The sequence below is a fragment of the Zonotrichia leucophrys genome, chromosome 7 (assembly GCF_028769735.1).
Source record: "Zonotrichia leucophrys gambelii isolate GWCS_2022_RI chromosome 7, RI_Zleu_2.0, whole genome shotgun sequence".
NCBI classification, from domain to species: Eukaryota; Metazoa; Chordata; class Aves; order Passeriformes; family Passerellidae; genus Zonotrichia; species Zonotrichia leucophrys.
In genome coordinates, this window is record NC_088177.1 from 5,292,706 (window position 1) to 5,314,639 (window position 21,934).

The window sequence follows — 21,934 nt, forward strand, 5'->3', positions numbered from 1 at the left end:
GTGAGGGCAGAGTTTTGTGATGTTCAATGCACACATTAATTAGCTGAACCTGAAAGGTGAAGAAACAAAATGCCTGATTCAAAAAAATACCACCCCTGCTAATATCCATCAAAATGAAGAATGGGCTTTCAGCTTAACTGATACAAGATGATTAAAAGTGAGTGGGTATAAATACTGACCAAAAAGAAGTTTGAAAAACACTGAGGTGTTTTGGATCCCAAATTAAAAGTGAGTCATTCAGGAGAAAAAAACACTGCAGCAATGGTGAAAGGCAGTGAGAGCAACACAGCAAATAATAATGACTTTGAAGTAAAAGTCAAAGAAAAGAAGAAAACCTGCAGCATTTTAATCTAAAATTATATATTCTGGGAACCTCTGTAATGACTAATACTGAGACACAGGAAACCAGATTTCCTGAGAAAAGAGCCTCTAAGTTCTTGCTGTGTTTCAGGAGTGGGGAGGGAGTCTTTTCCATAGAAGATTATTAAGTACTTTAAAAGTCTTCACTCTAATTTAGGCCAAACCTAGCTTGGTCACACTGCTGGAATTATTTCTTAGCCAGCTAGAATTTGTAAATTCTCTAGAAATCACTAAATAGCATTTCTTGTGTGTATTATGTGTATGAGGGTGTTTTTCTGATGTTTAATTCCAGGCTCAGAAGTGCAAGTGATGGTTTTTTTTGGTGAGATCCTCTGTGCTTAATGTGCTCAATTTAGCAATTAAATTAATTTACCTGAAATGTCATAATTCTCTGGAGAAAATCTCATTGATCTATACTGCCTAGGCTTTAAGTATTGAATGAACAAGACTGTGTTTTAGTGGCTCATGATGTGGTATTAATAAAACTGTCCAAGTCTGGACACAAATCAGTCTGAGCACCCTCCCTGCCCCTCCAAGTGTCAGCTCTTTGTCCGTCTCAGGTGGACACATGTCAAGAATTTCTGCTATTGCAGCACCACCTAAAAATTATTTCAAGCTACCCATAGTTAATACTTAGGTGTTGAAGAATGGACAAATAGAAAAAATTTGGTTTTCCCTGCTGACTTGTAACGGTTTGTACTCATAATTTCAGTAATGCTCCGTTTTTACTAGTGGGCAAAGGATTATGCTGTGGCAATGTTTTCAAGAATGTGTGTTTTTATTAAAGAGAGATCTGAAGAGGTTTTTAAATGACTTGTTATAAATTTTTATGGGTAGGCAGAAAATGCCTAGAGAAGCATTTTTAATATATTGATAATTTTCAGTACCTTCCCATGGCTGCAATATCTGTTATGACTTTTTAAAGGGCTGCTGAATATGTGCTTCTTTAGTTTTTGTTTACAATTATATTTCAAGTAATGCCTAATGTAGTTTTTTTTCTTACTTTTTTTCATCTATGTTATTTTTGTAATAGTAGACTGCAAGTTTTGTAGTATCACAGATTAAGAATTAGGAATTGAAACTTCTGTGTCATAGTACTCTCTAATAATTTTTTTTTGCAGTATTTTGATTTATTTTAAGTGGAAGTGGATGTTAAATGTTTGTCTCTTGCTGAGACTCCACTTCAGCTGCCAAGGACCAGCAGAGATTTCTGGAAAGATCAGAGTTGATCCCAAGATCAGCATCGTGAACTGATTCAGGTTTATAATTAGAGGCTGACTGACAGTCACTTGCCATTAATAGGTCACTAATAGCCTGCAAAGAAATGAAAAATCATTTATAAATTGAGTTCTTTTCCTTTAGGAGGTTATACAGTATGGAATAAAGAACTAGGTGCTGCAGTGTTCCTTTTCTGATGAAGTTCTAAAAATGTTTATGAAATATTCTACACCCCACAAATTCACCTTGTCTAAAGCTATTCAGAACATTTTTGGCACAGCCAATAACCCAAAACAGAACATCCTGCCTTTCTTGACTGTATGTTGTTGAAGGGAGACCTCACAATCCAAAGGGAGGTTAGACAAAAATATTTTTTTATGTTGCTCTGCAATAAAATCCTGATTCAAAGTCAGTCAAAATATTTTTGTTGATTTTGGTGGTCTTCTGGTTTTTGAGGCGTTCTGGTTTAATTGTGCTTGCACACAGCTATTTTAGGTCATGCTAGAAGTCTTTTACTCTTAGAAATTGGTAGCAGTTGTGGCTATCAAGAACTTGTAGGGTTGAACTGAACTTTTTGAATAATATATAACTCAAGTTGCAAGAGAAAATGGTAGGATCTTGAATATTCATAATATTTTAAGCCTTTTTTTTAAGTCTTTTTGAATGCAGTAAGGAAACTACTGATAGTTTCTAGTTTCTCTGTCCATGACTTGGCAGAGCCAAAATGGGACAGCCATCTCCATTTCAATTCCAATTCTTCTTAGTCTGTCTGCCATAAAGGTTGGTGACTGCAAGATAATCTCAGTCTTGCTCTGGTCCTTGTGCTACATCCCAAAAAAATGACACAGATTATTTTCATTGGATTGTTCAGTTTTTTGTTATTTGGTTTTGTTTTTTTTTTTTTTTAATCAGAAGAAAATTAGCTAAATCCTAAAATTCTGCATAGTGCTACTCCTGTCTTGGTCCATAGTTTTTTTCTTCATGAGCCCTACATGAGGAATGTTAAATACTGACTTTCTGTAGTGCTGAATGCAGATTGCCTCAGACAGCTGTTTCCCCAGCACCTCAAGGAACTGAGGAGAAACAGCTTCTGGGTTTGATTTGGAGTTTTCAAGCTGGAGCCATTACAACATATGGGTTTGTTGCATCACTGAGAATGTTTTTTTATAACAGAGTGAGTACAAGTTCCAGTGTTTTCTGAGATAAGCTCCCATCTCATTTCTCCTTGGATGATTGGGACTGACAGACCTGAGTTCTTTTGGGGTTTATTTATGGACTGAAACAGGCTGGGCTTTTTCAGTTTAGAAGCTACCCTTTATTTTACCTAAAGGAAAGAGCAGAGCACCACCTCATTTCCTAATAGGGACCCCTGGATTTGCATCCATTTGGTTTCTTGTATCTAATTGTCTGTAGCACGATGAAGCTAAAAATGTACCCAGAGGATGAGAATGGAGAGAATTGCACTGGAGGAAGACACTGGAGTCCCACAACTGAAGGAGCAGGATAATGAACACCTCCAAGAGTTCCCTGCTCTGGAGCCTCACACATCACTTTCCTCTTAAGAGGGGAACATTTCTGCTCTTTTGGTTGAATGGAAAGCCTGAGGAAAGAATTCCAAAGACTCAGAACTGGTGTTGCTTCTGAACAGGGATGAAACATTTAATTTATCATGTTGCTTCCCTCAGCATGTCTCTGTGAGGATTTGCCCACTGCATACAGAGATTGCAGGCAGAGAAGGTGCTTTGGCTGGGGTTGAGGAGGTTCATCCCTGTGTACCTTCTTTTTAAACCCCAAAGTCTGCCTCAGGGAGGAGGAGCTACTGCAGTTTGGTCCATTTTATACTCTTGGGGGTTCTGCTGCTTTTCCAGACTTCTTAGATTTCAATAAAAAACCAAGGGTCACAAAGAAATCTGCTTCTAGCTTGGAAAAAAAAAATCTGTTTACAGCATTTCTTCTGTATTTACAAAGGGGTCATTGTTGGGAGGGTTGTTTCCCAGTATAGAAGAGAATGGTGCCAGTAAGATTTTCACACTGTGCATTCTTTTCTTAGCCATTCTCTTCCTTTTAAAATCGTAAAGAAAACAGATGTTATAAGAGGAGAAAAATGTGAAGAGAAAACAAAGAGGAGCATCTGTGTTACAGCCTTCAGACAAAATCTGGGGAGAACACCTTGTTCTGATACTTTTCAGCATATGGCAAATTGGCAGGTGTAGCAAAACTCTCATCTGAAGGAAGATTTATAGAACTTTACATCAAGATTAAAATTCTGCCCTCTGTCTTTATGAGGTGCATTCAGCTCAGTAAAGGATGAACATTTATCCAAGGGAGAGCCAAGGGAAAAGAACTTTCTCCCCCATGGGATGAGTATTTTCCAGTGTGGGGAAACTGTTTTTGTCGCAAAGAATGTAGATCCCAAACCTTGTGCTCTATAACATCATCTCCCTATTTAACTTGTCTAGTCCAGAAATTGGGGGATACTCCAAAAAGGAGAAAATGGCAAAAATATGTATTTCTCTCAAGAAAGAATAGAGCTGTTATAGAAATGCCAATAAAAGGTGTGTCTTTTGTAAGTGGGGGGAGAGGAATGGAATATCAAAAAATTGAACAAGGGAAAGAAAAAAACACCAGCAAAGCTTTGACTTGCTGTTTTATCAGTGTTTCTTCTTTGTAAGATTTTCCTTTTGCTTCCAGTAAAAGGGAAGAGTCAATGATGAAGCTGATAAGATGAGGTTTGTGTCTATTAATGTTTGTGTCAAACAGTTTTAGTGGGAAAAAAATCATAAGAGAAATGGCAAATCAAAATTCTTTGATTATGTATTAAAGATGTGAAGATTGAAATAGGCAAAACAAGGCAGCATAAAACTAAATATCCAGATTAGAGGAGAATATATAAAATTACATGATCTGTAATCCTTTCTTCCTTTCATGTTAGAGATTCAGTAGCTGGACTAGAGGTAGTATGAGAAGTGAAATGATGTACCTCTGTCATTTCAGAAGTGAAAGGAGCAGCTGAGAGGTCTTTAAGTCTGAGTTTAGCAAGCTCAGAGCAGCATTGAAGACTGGAGTTAGAAACTGTTCTGATTTTGTCTTTTTAACAAGTTTGTTCCAAGGGTGGGTATTTGGTAGAACTGTTCCCACTTCTTCCTTCTGAAGTATTTATTCAGTAATTCCAGTTAACTGTATTCAGCTTTTTCTAGTAATTCTTTGTAATTTTCTCCCGTATTCCTTTTCTTCCTGTCTTCTCCTGTGGAACCATTCTTCTCATGTTTCCCATACAAAGGCAGGCATGTCATCCCCTTTTTGTACTCAGCTCATGCGAATCAGTGCAATTTGTTTCTTGTATTTACCTCCAGACAACAAAGCAGCAGCATTAAACCCCATATATTGTTCAAGTCTAATACACTATTTTAAAACTGCCTTTTCCATTGCATCTTTCAATCCTCTTTCTCAGCTTATTGAAAGTCCAAAATTGCTCTATTACCATTTCTCTGCTCCATATTAGAGTTGTACTGAGACTCTTGAATTTAAAATGTTTCATAGAGAACAAAATCAGTAGTAATTTCCATTTTTTCCCCCAAATTTTATATCTTAATTCTGTGAAATTGCTCTAAAAGAGAAATAGAACGTATTTTAATGCACTATCAGAAAGGTTCATAAAAATGAGCAGTTGTCTGTACGTCACTGTTATTTATTCTGTTTTTGCCAAGTTCTGCTCCATAAACTCATGACTAATGATAAGTAAAACAGATAAGATAAGCAAAACAAAAATAGACCTTCTCTCCAATAAGATATGCTACATTATCCATTCAAACAACTTCTGTAATGAATAACTGAAGAACGGTTCATGGAACATCAAAGGATTTAATGAACCACCCAAATTAATAAAACACAGAAGCATCCTCAAACTCCCAAATACAAAGTAGCTTTCTTACAGCAATTGAATATGTACAGGGGGGATACCAAAAAATCAAGTGAAAACAGGATTTCATATTTTTATTGTACAACTCATGAAATAATGAGGCACCAGTCAGTCCATCACGGGAAATTTAAGATTTGCTGCCTAGTTGCAGCTTAATTTTAGAAAGATACAATTATCTGAAAGATGACAGTTTCCAGAAATTTTGTTTAAATAATTTCCATCCCAGGTTTTATGTCAACATTCCTAAACTCTGCACTTGCAGCACAAAATGTTTCTTTGAAACTCAAAGGGGGTGCTGTGCCTGTGCCAAGCCAGTCAATGTTAGACCTCAGCCAGAAAGGGACAAACAGGATTCTTGACTTTTTTTATTACTTGTTTGACTAAAGCAGATGAATTCAGCAACACTCCTGCAGTGGATGTATTATTGAAAAGTCCTTGGTATTTGTGACATCTCTCTTGTTTAAAGCCATGTTGGCTAAATTCCTGGATTAGTTAGGAAGCAGCCTGGCTTCACAGGATTGTTTTGCTGTGTGACAAATGAAGTCTAATTGCTGAAAGCATGATTTGGGCTGGAAAGGTGCTTTTCTGCTTCTTTAGGATTACAGTTGTTTGTATGTTTGAGCATTGTGTGTGTGCTCATCTATAATTAATTTGCTGTTGTTATCATTGAGTGATTTTGTACCTTGTTCATTGAAATTAGTAGAGGTTTACTGTTCAAAGTGTTTCTAAGAGAGACACAACTCTAATTATAAAAGAGATTTACATGAAGAGTGAATCTGGCCAGATCAGGGTTTGTGTCTCTCCCCTTTTATCTCATCACTAAGAGGGTGGCACTGGTGTCATAAGAATTGTGATTGCAGAGCAGCAGGCAGCTTCCCTTCTCAGGGATTTTAAAATCTGAGCAGAAAAAAATAAGTTAGTAGAAAATACGACTTAGGAGAAACAGGTTTGTATGCAAATACCAATTTTTGAAGAGGATTTAAAGGCCAAACAAATTCCTTTTAAATATTTCGGACAGGGCTTAGTTAAGAAGGCTGTTAGCAGAGAATGTGGAAGAGAAATCCAAAAAAGGCTAGTAAAAATGGGCTGAGGTCACCAGAAAATGACTGAGAAGTTTTCCAAGGTCTCCCAGATGAAACCAACATTGAATTTTCCAATTCTCAAACTGGAATTATAGTTTCAAACAAGAATTCATACTATCATTACTCACTTAGATCCTAGGGAGGCCAACTTCCTTGTGCCATGAGAGAGCTCCCACCAGCCCTACAGGCCCCTGGGAGCCTTTCCAGGGTTTATGGTCCCCAAGTGTGGGGTTTAGTGTGGGGTTTTTCTGTCACTGTGCAAACAGAAGGAATAGATCACTTTCCTCATTCTAAAAAGTGATATTTTACCCTCATGGACAGAGACCCATGGCAGTGTTTGAGGCAAGGCCCTGTTTCCCATTCCATGGAGCTGGGGAGGTTGAAGCCCTGTGTGTGTGTGTGTGTGTGTGTGTGTGTGTGTGTGTTCTTGCTGCAGATCACAGTTGTTGAAGCCCTGTGTGTGTGTGTTCTTGCTGCAGATCACAGTTGTTGAAGCCCTGTGTGTGTGTGTGTGTTCTTGCTGCAGATGACAGCTGTAAATTAAGCTGTGAGAACGGAGGGAAGTGCATCATCAACGAGAAGGGGGACGCGCGGTGCCACTGCTGGCCAAGCTACTCAGGGGAAAGGTGTGAAACCAACCACTGCTACAACTACTGCCAGAATGGAGGGACCTGTGGGGCCTCTCTCCTTGGTAAGGATTTCTGAACAGCTCTGTCTTGACCTGCATTAAATGCTTGAATTTGTTCCTTTTAATTTTTTTTCTTTTTCTCTTTATTTGCTTTGTCTATGCTTAAACAATATGGAAAAAAAAATTACAGCATCTTCCATACATATTCTTTGTAATCAATAGGGATTTTCATTTACTTATCTGGGTGTTTCAGCACAATTAAATTGTAGACCAGAAAAGGGAGAATATAAGTAAATATTCAATGTAATGACACGTGTTGTGGTGTAGCAGTGGAATTGTAAAGCACAATGTCCAGTCAAACTACATCTACAACAAGTCCAGACATCATCTTCTTTAAATTTATATCAATTCACCCCCTAAATTGATATATACATACACAGAAATATTTGCTTAAATACCTGACCTCAATCCTTTACCTTTGTCTTACTGGGGTTCACCAAACAGGAATTTTGCTCGCCTAATTCTCAGGAAGACTTTGTTGATGAGAACTCAGATCCTTCATTTTCATTAAGGAATTTTAAATTACATCTCCTCGGTTCAGGGGGTTTATCCTGTTAAAAAGCAGGAATTTGACAATTGGTCTTTGTCCGTAACACATAAGCTTTTGTATCTTTTATAGTGTTTGAGCTAGAGAGGAAAAGTGTAAAAAGAAGTCCTCTAAAATGTAGCAATTCTGTGAGAAAGGAGAAGCAGAACTCTATTTTCTGCTTCAAGGAATATTTAAATATTTGATTCAAAATACAAGAGCTGGAGAAGAGTTTGCTACTTCCTTCTCAGAAGCTTTGATGTGCTTAAGATGCTGTGAATCATTTTCTCCTGTATGATGAAGTGGCCACAACCCTCTGAAAAAAAGCCCAAGCACCTGACCTTGAGAAGTTTGTGACTGCTCATCAGAGATTCCTCCCTGTAATGCAGAATTCTGTATCTGAGTCTCTGTGGCAGAGAGGGCTTAGACTGTAAAGATTTCGATTGCATTCCTTACTAATTAACCTGTGTAAGCCTGTGTAATTTGCTAATTTAGCCCCACTTGCTGGCTTCTCTGGAGCCTCCTCCCATTGACTGAGGTGTGGTGGCAAAATTCCAAGTGAATGCAAGTCCAGTAATTTATTCTTTCAGTTCTGACTCGTTGAGGGTTAATAATGTTGTTCATAATAATGACTAAATATCAGAAAATGAGAATTACTTGTACTGGAAGTTGATGAATTAGACTTTAAACTGCTCCTAACAGCTGATGGAACTACTGGCACAAGTGATAAGCAGCGATTTTTATCAATGTGGTGGGATCAATAAATGCTAAGTGAGGACGTGCAAGTGAGTGGAAGTGATGGTTTAAATGGTGTGCAGAGCTTCCTCATCATCTGAACTGAGGATGTTTATTCCCACATTTTTACATGTCTGGCATCTAATTGATTCTTTTGTGGGGTTAAAAGGCTTAATAAAATTAATAACTTGGCTCCTGAAACTCAGCTCTGTTGTGAGTCCTGCAGAGACCCCAGGGTTTTATTTAATCCTCTTTTTTTGGCAGTAGCCACAGGGCTCTCTCACCTCCAGCAGTTTGTTTTCTCTCTCCCAGGCAGCTCACACTTGCTGTGCTCACACAGTTATGCTATTGCATGGATATTTTTAATTTTCATTTGCTAAATCCAGCCTCTGAAATCTCTCAGCCTTGCTAAAACAATTAGTGCAGTAGGTTTTGCAACCAGTGGGTAGAGGCAAGATATGAGCAGGGTCTACAATACATTTTGTTGAATTCTTAACATGGGTCTGGGGATGAAGGAATCAGGCTGGGGAGGAAGGAATCAGCCTAGGGAGGGCAGGAATCAGTCTAGGGATGAAGGAATGAGCCTGATGCCTCGTCCCAAATGGAATGATGTGTCTGCACTAAAGTGCATCAGGAGAGCCAGCATGGGTGTCACCACCATCCACATTTCATTGTTCAGCTGCCTGATTTGGGGGAATCTGGACCTTTAGCAGCAGCTGAAGTTTATTGTGGCACACCTGACCAAAGTGTGCCTTTAAGAGCTGAGATGAACACAGAACTGGTTCTGATGGCTGTGCCTGTGCACACCCACTGATAGGAGTATTCTTCTGCTGTGCTGGCTCCCTTTAGCTTCATCAAATTTTTAACAGCCATATTTCAAGTTAACCAGATGTCCTATCTGCCATTTCCAATTCATGAGGGTGGCTGTGCCTTGGAGCCCACACCATAACTTTCATGTGCTGGAAATATGGAAAAAAGACCTTGTATCTTTCTAAATCACAATGACTCCATCCAATATTCCAGATAAAATGTTCAGGTTGATGTGCATCTCATCTTCCTTTCATACCTAGCCCCTGGACCTGGTAAATATTCTATTAAGAGGAAATCTCTATTTCTTATCAGGCTGTATTTCTTATCTCTATCAGTCCATAAATCGTGTGGTACTGAAACAAACTAGCATGCCAGTGAGATGCCCCTTATCACAGTTTAATCTGGCCCATGATGTGCTAAGGCTGTTGCATGTTTTACAGAGAGAAGTTACACTGGACTCCCAAAAAGCATTGAAAAATGTAATTAAACCAAGAAAACTTAATTCCTCAAGTGTTTTTGCAGCAGCCATTTTGTTTTTCCAGTTGAATACAAGCCCTTGAATTGGGGGAGGGCACTTTTAGCTGCAGGGGATGCACAAGCCCTCTGCAATGAGATTGAGGGTGTGAAATCCAAACCAGCCTTCTCCTTGTCTCAGCCTTCCAGGTAGAGCTGAGCTGCTGTGCCAGGCTCATGTGAGAGTTGTTAGTCTGTTGTTACCTTATTCTTGCACACATAGGAATGAAAATTTCCTTTATTACCAGGAATTGTTCAGTTTCTCATTAATGGTTTTAGAACTTCAGCATTGTATTTTCTCTAGATTTGTAGTTTGTCCTACCAGGTTGATCTGACAGCAATAGAATCATTGAATCTTTAAGACTGGAAAAGACCTCTGAGGTTGAGGCCAGCCCTTAACCCAGCTCTGCCAGGTGCCCCACTAAACCAGGTCTACAAGTGGCACATCCTTTAAATCCCCATGTTCCAATAGGTATTTTGGATTTTGGTAAAGAACTCCCTCAATCTCTGTGAAGCATAGGATTACTATTTTAAAATTGAGTCACTCAGTATCATTTGACTTTGATCTGCTGTGCTGCTGCTGTCTGCGCTCACAAACACCTCCTCAACAAGCAGCACTCATCCTTCTGATCCATTATACATCTGACTCATCAAACTAACCTGCTAAATTGATGCAATCAAGTTCTACATGTTTTCCCAACTTTGCCTTTCCTTAAAGTGTATTTTTGTTTGAAAGTATGACAATTTTTCATATGGAAGTTGCAGGAGCCATACATCTACCAGTGCCAATCTGAACCCACCTGCAAAATATAAATGACCTGTGATCATTTCAAAATACAAATGACCTGGGATAATTTCAAAGTATAAATGACCTGGGATCATTTCACCTTGCTTGACCCTCTCTTTCTTGGAGGCTTGAACTGCCCCTGTCAGTTCTGACATGTTATTCTAACAGCTTTGATGCAGTCAATCTCACAAGTGTCGTTTTGTACACGTGGCCTCTGGAGAGCTTAGGGGCTGCCAGCAATTTTAGCCTCGTGAGATGATGCTTCCAAAGGGTCCCCACAGCAGGAAGCTTCCCTAGGAGTCAGGGAATTTCCTTACTGATCATTTCTGGCTCAAAAAATGAGGAGATTTCCTGGGAATGAACCTTGCTTCATATTCTGATCCAAATAAAATGGTGCAGCACACAAAATACTCTCCTGGTGAATGTGTGTGTTCTAGTGAATGTGTAAATCCTCTTCTCTTTCCCCACCTAATATAGAATAGTAATGTGATAACTAATTAAGTAAATTGCAGAGTATTACTAATTTTTTTAAAACATGATTGTGCTAAATCTTTGCTGGATGTGTTAAGTTGTAGAACCTCATTATCTGCACACAAATGTTAATTTGTTAAACAAATCCCACTGGCAATTCAGGGATTATTCACTGTTGGCTTACTTACTGCTAAGCCTTTTGGCAAATTCCTATGTGAATGTTATATAGCCAGAGATTGGAGCAGCTTTAATTAAAATTTATAAGTTTACGACAGTTGTATTGAACTACAATAATTGAACAAAGAAAATGTCATCAGTTAATTAAAAGTACACATCTGAGACATGTAATTAAAAGTTTGGGTGTAATCATGAACACTTTCCAGTAAGCCAAATTAATGGGAATTTGGGCAAAAAAATTCACTGTTGCCATAAAAACACACTTTGTTTCTCCATGTAGTTTAAAGTAAATATATTGCAGGAATAGTTTGCTGATTGTCTAAGGTATGTCTAATCACACAGAATTGTGAAGTTTGTATCAAAATGAGTGAAAAGAAAATAAGGTTTTCATTAAATGAAAATGCATTTAATGCATTACATGAAAATGAAATAGTCTGAAAGAATCATAGTGTATGAAGCAGGTATTATTTTGTGTTCTATTTTATGAGCAAAATAAGGTGATTTGGTGCCTACTGGAAACACTGTCAGTGTTTTACTGATGCCACATCATTCCCAGGAGTTTCCCAAGGTGCTGCCAGCAGGAGGGACCGTGGGCAGCATGAGGGTGGTGTTTGCCTGGAGCTGATGCCAGCACTGGAAAGAGCAGTCCCTGAGACTCCTCAGAGATATTTATAAATTGTTATTTTCTCCTTTCCCATAACACAGAGAGACTCTGTAGCTGTTGGGATAGATCCCAATCAGCTCACCTACTAATTATCCTCAATGATGCAGCTTCTCTCCGCTCCTATTGTTTCAGTAAAGCTAATTATGGCTCATCAGGCACACAGAAATGAATTATTGTGGTTCCCACAGACTGCTGATAACAACTCCAAAGGACAAGATATTGCTTAGAGAAAGCTCATGTAGAGCCACCTCCTTTTCTTAACTAGTGACAGCAAGTTAAATATTGAAATTAATTATGCATATTCACACATAACAACTTCCAAACACTCATTGCTGGTAGTGAATTTACCAGTGACTGGAAAAAACAAATAATGTAGGTTTTGGTGAAGACATTCATCTGGATGATCTCATTTTTCAAAACTTGCAGAAAGCTGACAAAAATAATGCTATTGACCTAGGTTTTAATTATTTTATAAATTTTTTAAAATTTTATTTGGTTATTGAAAATGCAGAGTATTTCTCTGTTGCTTAGGCAATATCACAAAGGAAAATTGATCCCCTTAGAATTCTAATTCTGGCAAAATATGCATAAAAATAAGCTTAAGATATATGAATGAATTCCCAAAAAAAGTCACCCACATATTACAGAGTAAGTAAACCAAGATATTGATGGGCAATTTTTTAAGTTTACTTGATAAGTTATTATATAGAAAAAATTTATTAAATTATTTAATAACAAAAAAGTTATTAACTATTATATATAGTTATTATAAAGTTATTATATATTATAGTTATTATGTAGCAAATTAAATTGACGAACCAGGAGTAACTACAGCCTCTGTATCCAAACCTAATTGAACATTGAAAAACTTTAATCCCTGGTATCTTCATTATTTCTTTTTGAATGATTTATTTTTTGTAAAAAGGGGCAAAACTACATTTCATTTCTATGTCAAAAATTTCATCTATTTTTTCATATCCTACTGCTGAAAATAACTTATGTCTTAAGAGTCACCAGAATATATTCTCCTTTATTCTTCTAAATTCTCTTCTGCATTTGAAGCAGTTTAACATTCTACAGACCCCTTTCCATGTGAATATTTTTCTACACTCTAATGTGTTGTGAATCTTTCTGTGGTGGTGAAGGTCAAGAATTCAGAGGGAGCTTTAATTCTGTGTCTGTAGAGTTCTAACCCTGAGATTTCATGGCCCAAGAAGGTGCTGGAGCTCCCTGTGCATGAGCTCATCCTGCAATTTCTGGGTTATGTGGCATCTTGGTTACATGACTGATTCCTTTGCAAACATAAATCTCTGTTCTGATTCCATGATACAAAACCTTGTGGCATTGTTCAGCATTGTTTAATGCTGCAGTTTTGTTAAACTATTCTTGGAACCAATTTTTTTGTATCAGAAATAATTTATGAGAATAAGGCAAATGAAAATGTCATTATTAGTATTATTTCTGGTGTCAACAGTCTGTGTATAAATAGGCAATGGACTGTTAACATTACTGAAAGTCATGTTAAATTGAGTGACAAAAATGGGGTTTAGGCTATACTGTATTAAATTTTCATTTAGCTGTCAGCAGTTTGGCATATTTATAAGTCTACTTTAGTAAAGAACAGAATAATCTTTTCTATAAACTAGAAAAATATCATTGTCTCATCCTTTTAACAGATAGAGGAGCATTTATAATAAAAACTGTTTTCCGACCTCCAGATCTATGTTCTACTGTTCTACCACTATTTTATCTTTTTATCTTTTTTTTTCTTTTTTTTTTTTTTTAATTGAAACACTGCTTCAGATGAAGGATGATGTGAAACCCCCTGTCTTGGGGGCAGAAATTTAAATACATCTGTATACATGGGGAAAAACAAGTGGAATGTGTGCTAACATCTGAGTTCAACATCTTTGATTTAATGTTTGGATCACAGGGGACAGATATGAATAACCAGGCTGATGCATATTAAAGGAGTTGGAGCTATTTTTAGGTCAATGGTTTTGTTCCTGCTGTACTCATTAGAGAAAGAGACTAACTGATCTCATGGCCCTTAGGATGATTTGCAAAACACTTTGAATTAGCATAGCTTAAAATAGAAAATACTGAAAAGAATTACATGAAGTGTGTCGTGTTAGAAGGGCAAGAAGTGAAGGAAAAAGATTGAATAAATCATTCTGCATGAGTCAGAGAGAGGAGACGAAATTTGGGTGCTTCACTTGCACTGAAAAATTCTCCAAAGAATTTGATATTGAATGATTGCACAGGATTAAAAGAAAGGCAGACCAGAAGAAAAATCAAATTATGGTGTTTGTGGAATACTCAGTTTAATCTTAATTACTCAATAACACAACCAGCTAAGTAGAGAAGAAAGATGAGCAAGGTAAGCAGGGTTGCACATCTCAGAGTTTCAGATGCAGCTGGGGTGAACATCAGGAGGCAAGTGGGAAAGTAGGTGTGGATACATTGGGTTGTCAATGGTAAAATCTGAGAGATTATTTTTCCTTTTTATGCCTGGAATTCCAGTCCAGTGATTCTGCATCACACATGCAGTGCATTACATAGTTAACTTGATAAACACCAAGTCATGAAATGTTTGGGTTTGGAAGGAACCTTAATGCTCATCTTATTCCAACCTGTCCTGTCTGGCCTTTTATTTCAGGTCCTGCTTAATTTTCATCTCTTTCCTTTCTAGGAATCCAGGAAAAATAAAAGTGTTAAATTTTGTTCTCCACAAATTTAGGAAAATCCTTAAAGCTGAATGGAAGTGAAGAGGAGGATCAGGGGAAAATAATGTCTTGCAAGCAATAATCAAGAATGAGAATGGTTTATTAGGAAGTGAGAAGGGAGATGGCTGCTTAGACACATCAAGTCATTTACCAGGAGATTATAAATGAGATAAAAAAGCAAAGTCAGGAGATGGAAAAACATTAACGGGATCTAGAAGTTTGTTTTAAAGAAGATAAGCCTTAAGAAAATAAGATGGGAAAGTAGAAGGGTTTAATAAAACAGTGGAATTGTAACAAAGCTATTAATCCTTTAGACATGAGATTTAGATAAGGAAAAAAAATGGGAAAACTACAATAGAGAAGAATCATAGGAGGAAAATGCAATGGGTTTTAAAGACTATTTTAAAATCCTTTGAAAAGAAGCTGTAGACTAGGAGTTCATTGTGTGCAAATGTTCATCCCCAAGTGTTAACTGCTTCTCAGACATTGAATATTGATGTTACAGGCATCTTTGGTCTGATGCCAGACAGCAATTTTTATGCAACAGTCTCCATTATCTGGAGGCTAACAACATAAAACAGGCACAGATACTTGTGGTTTATTAAGAATTGTTCTGTAAAGTGCAGCTATTAGTGCATTAGTAAATATTTGTTTTTCTTGTGATTATATATCAAGGTTTGTAGATTTAAGAATAATGTAGTGCACTCTCAAGAGACACCAATGGTGATCACACAGTTATCCTCTGCAACAGGAGGAACCCAGCATGGCAGGATGACTTGAAGATTTCACTCAAATCTTAAATTCCTGCTTATGACTACCTTTGAAATGATTGTATGTTGTGGTGTTGTGAGGTCCCCAGGATGAGGTGAGATATGAGAACCTGACTCCACATTCTCAGAAGGCTGATTTATTATTTTATTATATTATATTAAAAGAAATTGTATACTAAAACTATACTAAAGAAAGAGAAAGGAGACATCAGAAGGTTAGACAAGAATGATGATAAAAACCCATGACTGACCAGAGTCCTGACACAGCTGGACTGGGATTGACCATTAGTTAAAAACAATTCACATGGAACCAGTGAAAGATGCACCTGTTGGTAAGCAACCTCCAAACCACATTCCAAGAAATCCGATAATTATTGTTTACATTTCTTTTCTGAGGCTTCTCATCTTCTCAGGAGAAAAATCCTGCTGAAGTGATTTTTCAGAAAATATCATGGTGACAATTGTATATTTTAAATAATGACTTTTTTGTCATAAAAGAGTCAATGACTGCACATGCACAAGCATAAAAATGCAGATATTCAGTTTCTGGGTGCCCATAGCTCCCAGACATTATTTAGTTTTTCAGAAGTTCTGCATTCAAGCAAAGTTTTCAAAGGCACATTCTCAGCGTCCAGAGAAACACAGTTGAGCTGGAACATTGAAACCTACTCTTACCACAAACCCGTGTTGAGAAAGTGCTGATTATCGTTTCAGTTTGTGTTTATTTTGATCACAAACCAGCTTTCTGTGTTGTGGACAGGCCGGCCGACGTGCAGCTGCGCCCTGGGTTTCACGGGGCCGCGCTGCAGCCAGAGCGTGTGCGAGCGCTTCTGCCAGAACGGGGGCACCTGCAGCGTCACTGCCGGCAACCAGCCCCTGTGCGCCTGCCTGCCCGAGTACACAGGAGACAGGTGCCAGTACTGTAAGTAATCCCACTGATTATTCCATCTGGGTGTGCAGGAAAAGCTCCATGCAATGGAAGTTTAAACCCCGCGTGCGTGATTTATTTTTTTAAGGCGTCGTTAAATTCTGCCCCAGATTATTCGTGCTGCTGCGGCAATGTCATCTGGTGTATTCAGGTGATCTTTGAGCAGATTTCTTCCCTTCTACGTGGCTGAAGAAAGAGCTTTTTTGGGAATGATTTATTGTTATTTTCATGAATAAGTATAGAGTGGAGCGGTACAAGACAGATGACTTTGTCAGTAGCCATGAGATAATTGTGTTAAAATCTTCTGCTACAACTTGTCGTGTGTTTTGTTATGCTGGTAATGAATTGACACAGTTGGTTAAAGAACTTTCTGGTGTCCCTAATCTTTGCAGACAAAAAACTCTTTTAAACTGCTCTTTTACCTTTGTTTTATATTTCCAACCCAAGCAAGCAGCACCTTGAGCCTTAAGTTTCACAATGCTGTATTCCTTCAGCTTGCTCAAAGATCACCCTGAGTGAGGTTTCTTCCCCGTCCTGGTGTTGGAATTGTAAAGGATTTCTGAATGTTACTCCTGTTTAGTTCTCAGGATTTGGGTTCTGTCTTTTTTCTCCCTGTTTTTTTCATTCCACTGACCCATCAGTCTCTTCTCATTGAGATAGTTTCCTGAAGGTTTCCATGCCCTTAGAAAGGCTCTACTCACTATCCACAATGTCCTCTAATTTTTCACTTCTTTTACAGCAGAGCAAGAAAAGTAGATTATCAACTAGTAGGCTTTTTACTCTTACTTCATTTATATTTATTTCCTTGCCATTCTTTTCTTTTCTTTCATTATCTCTTTTCAGTAACTCAAAACACTAATGTAATCTTAAATTTCTTAATTCAGTCACTCATTTAAAAACAACAGTTTGTCTTCCCCATGTCTTTTCAAAAATGATGTTTCAGAAGCAACGGTCTTTAAGTTAGAACAAATTATTTTACTGAGACCTGAATAATGTTTTTTATTCATCTGCTTTTTTCTGCTCCTGCTTTTCTTTGACTGTAACTTTCTAAAGGCAAGGACTGTCATAGCCTTGTTAGACTGTCATAGTGCTTGTCAGAGAACATTAAATGCGAAAGCCATCATCTCTTATATACCTTCAGTGAATATCCTGAAGAAGGCTTGATTTAAGAAAAAAAGGGATGGGAAATTAGCTGTTATAAAGGACTGGTTTAGCGTTATCTACAATATAAACAAGTATTTAGTTTTAGAGAAAGGTCTGTCAGACAAGGAAAGGGATAGTGTGTATCTTAAATAGGATTTGTACTGAAGTAAACTGAATATATTTCCAGTTGGGAGACTATGAAATAAATTGAAACCTTTGAATGGAAAACCAGCAGTAATTGTGATTCTCTCCCCCTTGGTATTAAACAAACTGCATGAATCCACAAATAAGTATCTGCAAACACAATTGGGTATTTGAAAATAGTATAGCACATAAATCATGCACAGACAGACACACAGATTAAGGAAAAATATTTACTTGAGGCTTACCCAAAACCAAACAAATTGTTTCTAGTTGAATGCTTCTGCAAACATCCTTTTTTTTTTTTTTTTTTTTTTTTTTTTTTAAAGAGAATTAATTTAAATGTAAATTCAGGAATTTATTATCAGATTTGGATTGTCTGGGAAACTGCCACGATACAGAGACTTGGAGACATTATAAAATACAAAATAAAATTAAGCTTTTTGCTGATTTCAAATTTAAGTCTTTTGGGGGAAAAAGAAAGTCTTAGAATCTCTTAGAGTAAGTTTTGTGACATTATACCAGTCTACAGTTAATAATGTGTATATAAAACCATATCTTGTTTTTTTTTTGCTTTGTTCACACATGTGCATGATGTTTTGCTTTATTAATTACCTTCACTTTGTATGCCAGGTGGAATACATTAATATGGCATTATTGCAAAGATTGCCTCCCAGACATCTTTTTCAGTCTGTCTTTGCTGTGATTGAAGGTAGTTCATATGCAAAGGATGACACATGAATGTGTGTAGGTATTTTACTCCTGCTCCCAAGCTTAAAATATTATTAGTAGAGTTTTATGGCAGGGAGAAGACATTTGCTTGCAGTATTACCAGCTTGCAAAGACCTCATTTTCCCCACACTTATCGTCTCCAATTACCCAATGCAGAGTTTCTCCTGTGATTAGTTCACATAAGGGATAATAACCTAAATGAGTGCTCCGTGTCAAGGCACTGGCATGGCTGAAATAAGTTTAAGTGAGTGAATTTACATAGAATTCTACTAACACTGTGCATGTTATTAAATACACATAAATCTGATGTATTTGAATGTAGCTCCCTCTTTTAAATTCCAGAAAAAAGACACGCAGAGTAGCTAAAGTTCATTTCTTGTATCATTTAAGGCCCAAACTACCTTAAAAATAGGAAACATTTTCATGCAGTTACAATCATTCAAAGTGGATATGGTGATCCCACAAGCTGTGACTTTCTCTGAAACTGAAATCCCTTTTTTGAGGAGAAAAAAGAAATAATTTTCTGTCATTTCAACCCAAATGTAGCATAAACATTTTAGATACTGCAGATGACTATAGGTGTTTGTGGCTGCAATCAATCCTAAAAACTAATAATTGTTTTGACATTTGACCTTCCTACTCCTACGTATTTGTGTTCTTTCGTTTTGGATTTTTTTTTTCATTATGTGCATGCAAACATATGCCCCTTGCACTGCACTTACATAAAATCACTCTCAGTATTAGCTTTCAAACTGCAGTAGTTTTTGTTCCAAAAAAAGGCCCCCTGCTGCAAATTGCCATTCCATACCTGGAACTGGGGAACAAGAAACAATGAACAACTTCATTTGGCATTTTTTAAGCCGCTCTTGTTGCTAATTCCTTGAGCAGCTGAGCCTACAGCCTGCGCAGACAGTGGAGACATAAAATGAATATTCAAGCAGAAACAACTCTTCCAACAGCCATGCTCTGTCCCTCAGCAAAACTCTTCCAACAATCCTCTTTCCTTGGAGAGGAGGAAAAACAGCACAGAGTAGCATTAGCAAAATATGTTTCTGACTTTGAGATATCCTCAAGTGATGGCCAGAAAAGCTGTGGTTGCTCCATCCCTGGAAGTGTTCAGGATCAGGCTGGATGAGGCTTGGAGCAACCTGGGATAGTGGAAGGTATCCCTGCCCATTAAGGAGCTTAAATGATGACTTTAAAGAAAAACACAAACCACGAAATAAAGTTGTCACTACCACATAAATAAAAATTACCAAAATGTTAAATACCAGTATTTTGTAGCCCTTGGAAGCTTCTTAAATTAGGCAATTTCATTTTTTAAAAGGGATGAAAACTGAGACAGTTACTGGTGGTTCTGAAGAGTCAAAGAATTCACTACTTGAAATATCAGTCCTACTGGCATTTAAACAGTTAAATACCATAATGGGGTCTTGCACAGTCTGTAAAGCTTATGGCTGTTTGTAGTACTTTGTAGAACTTATGGATTATGTCTTTATATATTATTATTAGAACTTCATGAAATTTTAATATGTGGATAAATGAAAATAAAACTTAATTATTTCAAAATATCGTTTCAATTTCAGTTTAGTATAATGCTGTTAATGGTAATGTGAATGTATCAGAAGGTTTTTATTCAGCCAACGTCCCATTAAATACATTAACATTGCTCTGCTTTTCTCATCAGGAGTCTTTATATTATATGGAATGATGCCATAAATGGTTAGACAACTAGAAAGGGAAAAAAAACCCTCTTATGAGTTTATACTTCCATTTCACTCCCCAAGATTACATTGTTAATATATTATATATCTGTTTATTAGGTATTCTCGATTCCTGTGGTTGCCAGTGAGTCACCAGCTTCAGCTTCCATTTTGTTGTTATTACAGTACCTTTAAAAACATGAAAGCAAAGTATTATTTATTTCCATAATGCTCCTTAATGTCTTTTAGTGATGAGGTCTGGTGCTGTTTCAGATGTCTGCCACCACTACTGCGTCAACTCCGAGTCGTGCACGATTTCGGCCGACGGCCGCGTGGATTGCGTCTGCCCCGCGCGCTTCGAGGGCCCCAAGTGCGAGGTGGACAAGTGCACCCGCTGCCACGGGGGACACTGCATCACCAGCAAGGACAGCAGGGACGTGGTGTGCAAGTGAGTGTGTGTGGGAAAGGGGTTTTGTGCCAAATCCCACATTTAACAGCAGTTCTATGCGTTGTCCTTGACATCTCTCGTGCCGTAGTTTGTCCCAGTGTGGTCACATCACATCAGTTCCTCTGTGTGGCTCCTGCCCATACCAAACCAACTGGCTTCTGGCTTTTAAACCAACTTGTGGAGCACTCCTCACTGGAGGAAGCACAGTATAACAGGAAACTGAATGGCTTTTCACTTGGAAACACTGAAATTAATCAAGCTAGCAATGGCGTTCTTCTATACTGTTGAAATGTCTTCATTGTTCTTCACTGTTGAAAATTCTGCATTATCTGTGACAGTGATCGAGACATACTAAATACTGTTGGGGGCATAGGTAGCACATGCTGCTCTATTGCTGAGTGATTGTTTTGTATTCTAATAGTTTATTTTCACTAAAAGAAAGATTGAATACATATTGTGCAATAATCTCATTGCCCGTGATAACTTTTCAAACCAGTAACCTAAAATTCTTTCAATCAGTAGATCTTATAATAATAAGGTCTGTTAATATTAAAATACTGATTTTACAATGAAATGCTCAGATTTACTGAAATACTGATTACACTTCGCTTTTTATTTCTTTTTCCTATTTTTTGACCGTGGCAGTTGCACTAATGGAAAGATTGCCTCCACCTGTCAGCTGTGTGATGGCTACTGCTACAATGGTGGCACCTGTCAGCTGGACCCAGAGACAAATATACCTGTCTGTCTGTGAGTATCCTGCCCCCTGCAGATCATTACAATGCCTGTGTGACAACAAATATTAAAATTATTGTGCATGTTTCTGTATTTTTAGTCTCTCTGGGATGAATAATGGGCTGGTTGCAGTTTCGACTTACATTATTTGTTTTCTAGCTGTTTGTGTAACCTCATACTTTGCATACCTTTTTGCAAAATGTGTGTTAAAAGTTAGAAGTAAGGGCTCTCTTGTGAATGCATATAGATACAAAGATGTATCTTTGGAAACTTATAGTAATTTTAGGTCTGTTCAGGCATTTTTTTTCTGGAATGGAAACTCAAGATTGCCTGTCCTGCTTCTCAGAGGTGGATTAAGTCTTTTTTTTCCTACAGAAATGGTCAGATTTGGAGGCAAAACCCTTCTCCTGATAGCTGGAGAATAGGAAAAATCATGCCAGTGTTATTTCCCTTATGGAGATATGCTCATGTATTTCATATTTCTGCCCTAACCTTCCCACTGCCCAGAGTATTGCAGCTGTTCTGGGGTGAGATTGTGCTCTCCCTCCTGTGTCATGGTCAAGAGAGTAATTCAGAGTGCTTTTCGTAAGCCTAGACATAAAATGCAAAAGAAATTGGTATTTTGTAGCTTAGAAGTGAAATACTGTTGCAAGCAGAA

At 37.6% G+C, this 21,934-nt stretch overlaps 1 protein-coding gene across 6 annotated transcripts in view; it reads left to right on the top strand.

The window, feature by feature from the left end:
• LRP1B (LDL receptor related protein 1B) overlaps positions 1 to 21,934 on the top strand; it is a 638,472-nt gene that overhangs the window by 597,369 nt on the left and 19,169 nt on the right. For all 6 annotated transcript variants that reach the window (XM_064718934.1, XM_064718938.1, XM_064718939.1 and 3 more), the window contains exons 83-86: positions 7,106 to 7,270; positions 16,207 to 16,368; positions 20,367 to 20,541; positions 21,187 to 21,291. In XM_064718934.1, coding sequence (XP_064575004.1) covers positions 7,106 to 7,270; positions 16,207 to 16,368; positions 20,367 to 20,541; positions 21,187 to 21,291 — 607 coding nt within the window. The remainder of the gene's footprint in view (positions 1 to 7,105; positions 7,271 to 16,206; positions 16,369 to 20,366; positions 20,542 to 21,186; positions 21,292 to 21,934) is intronic.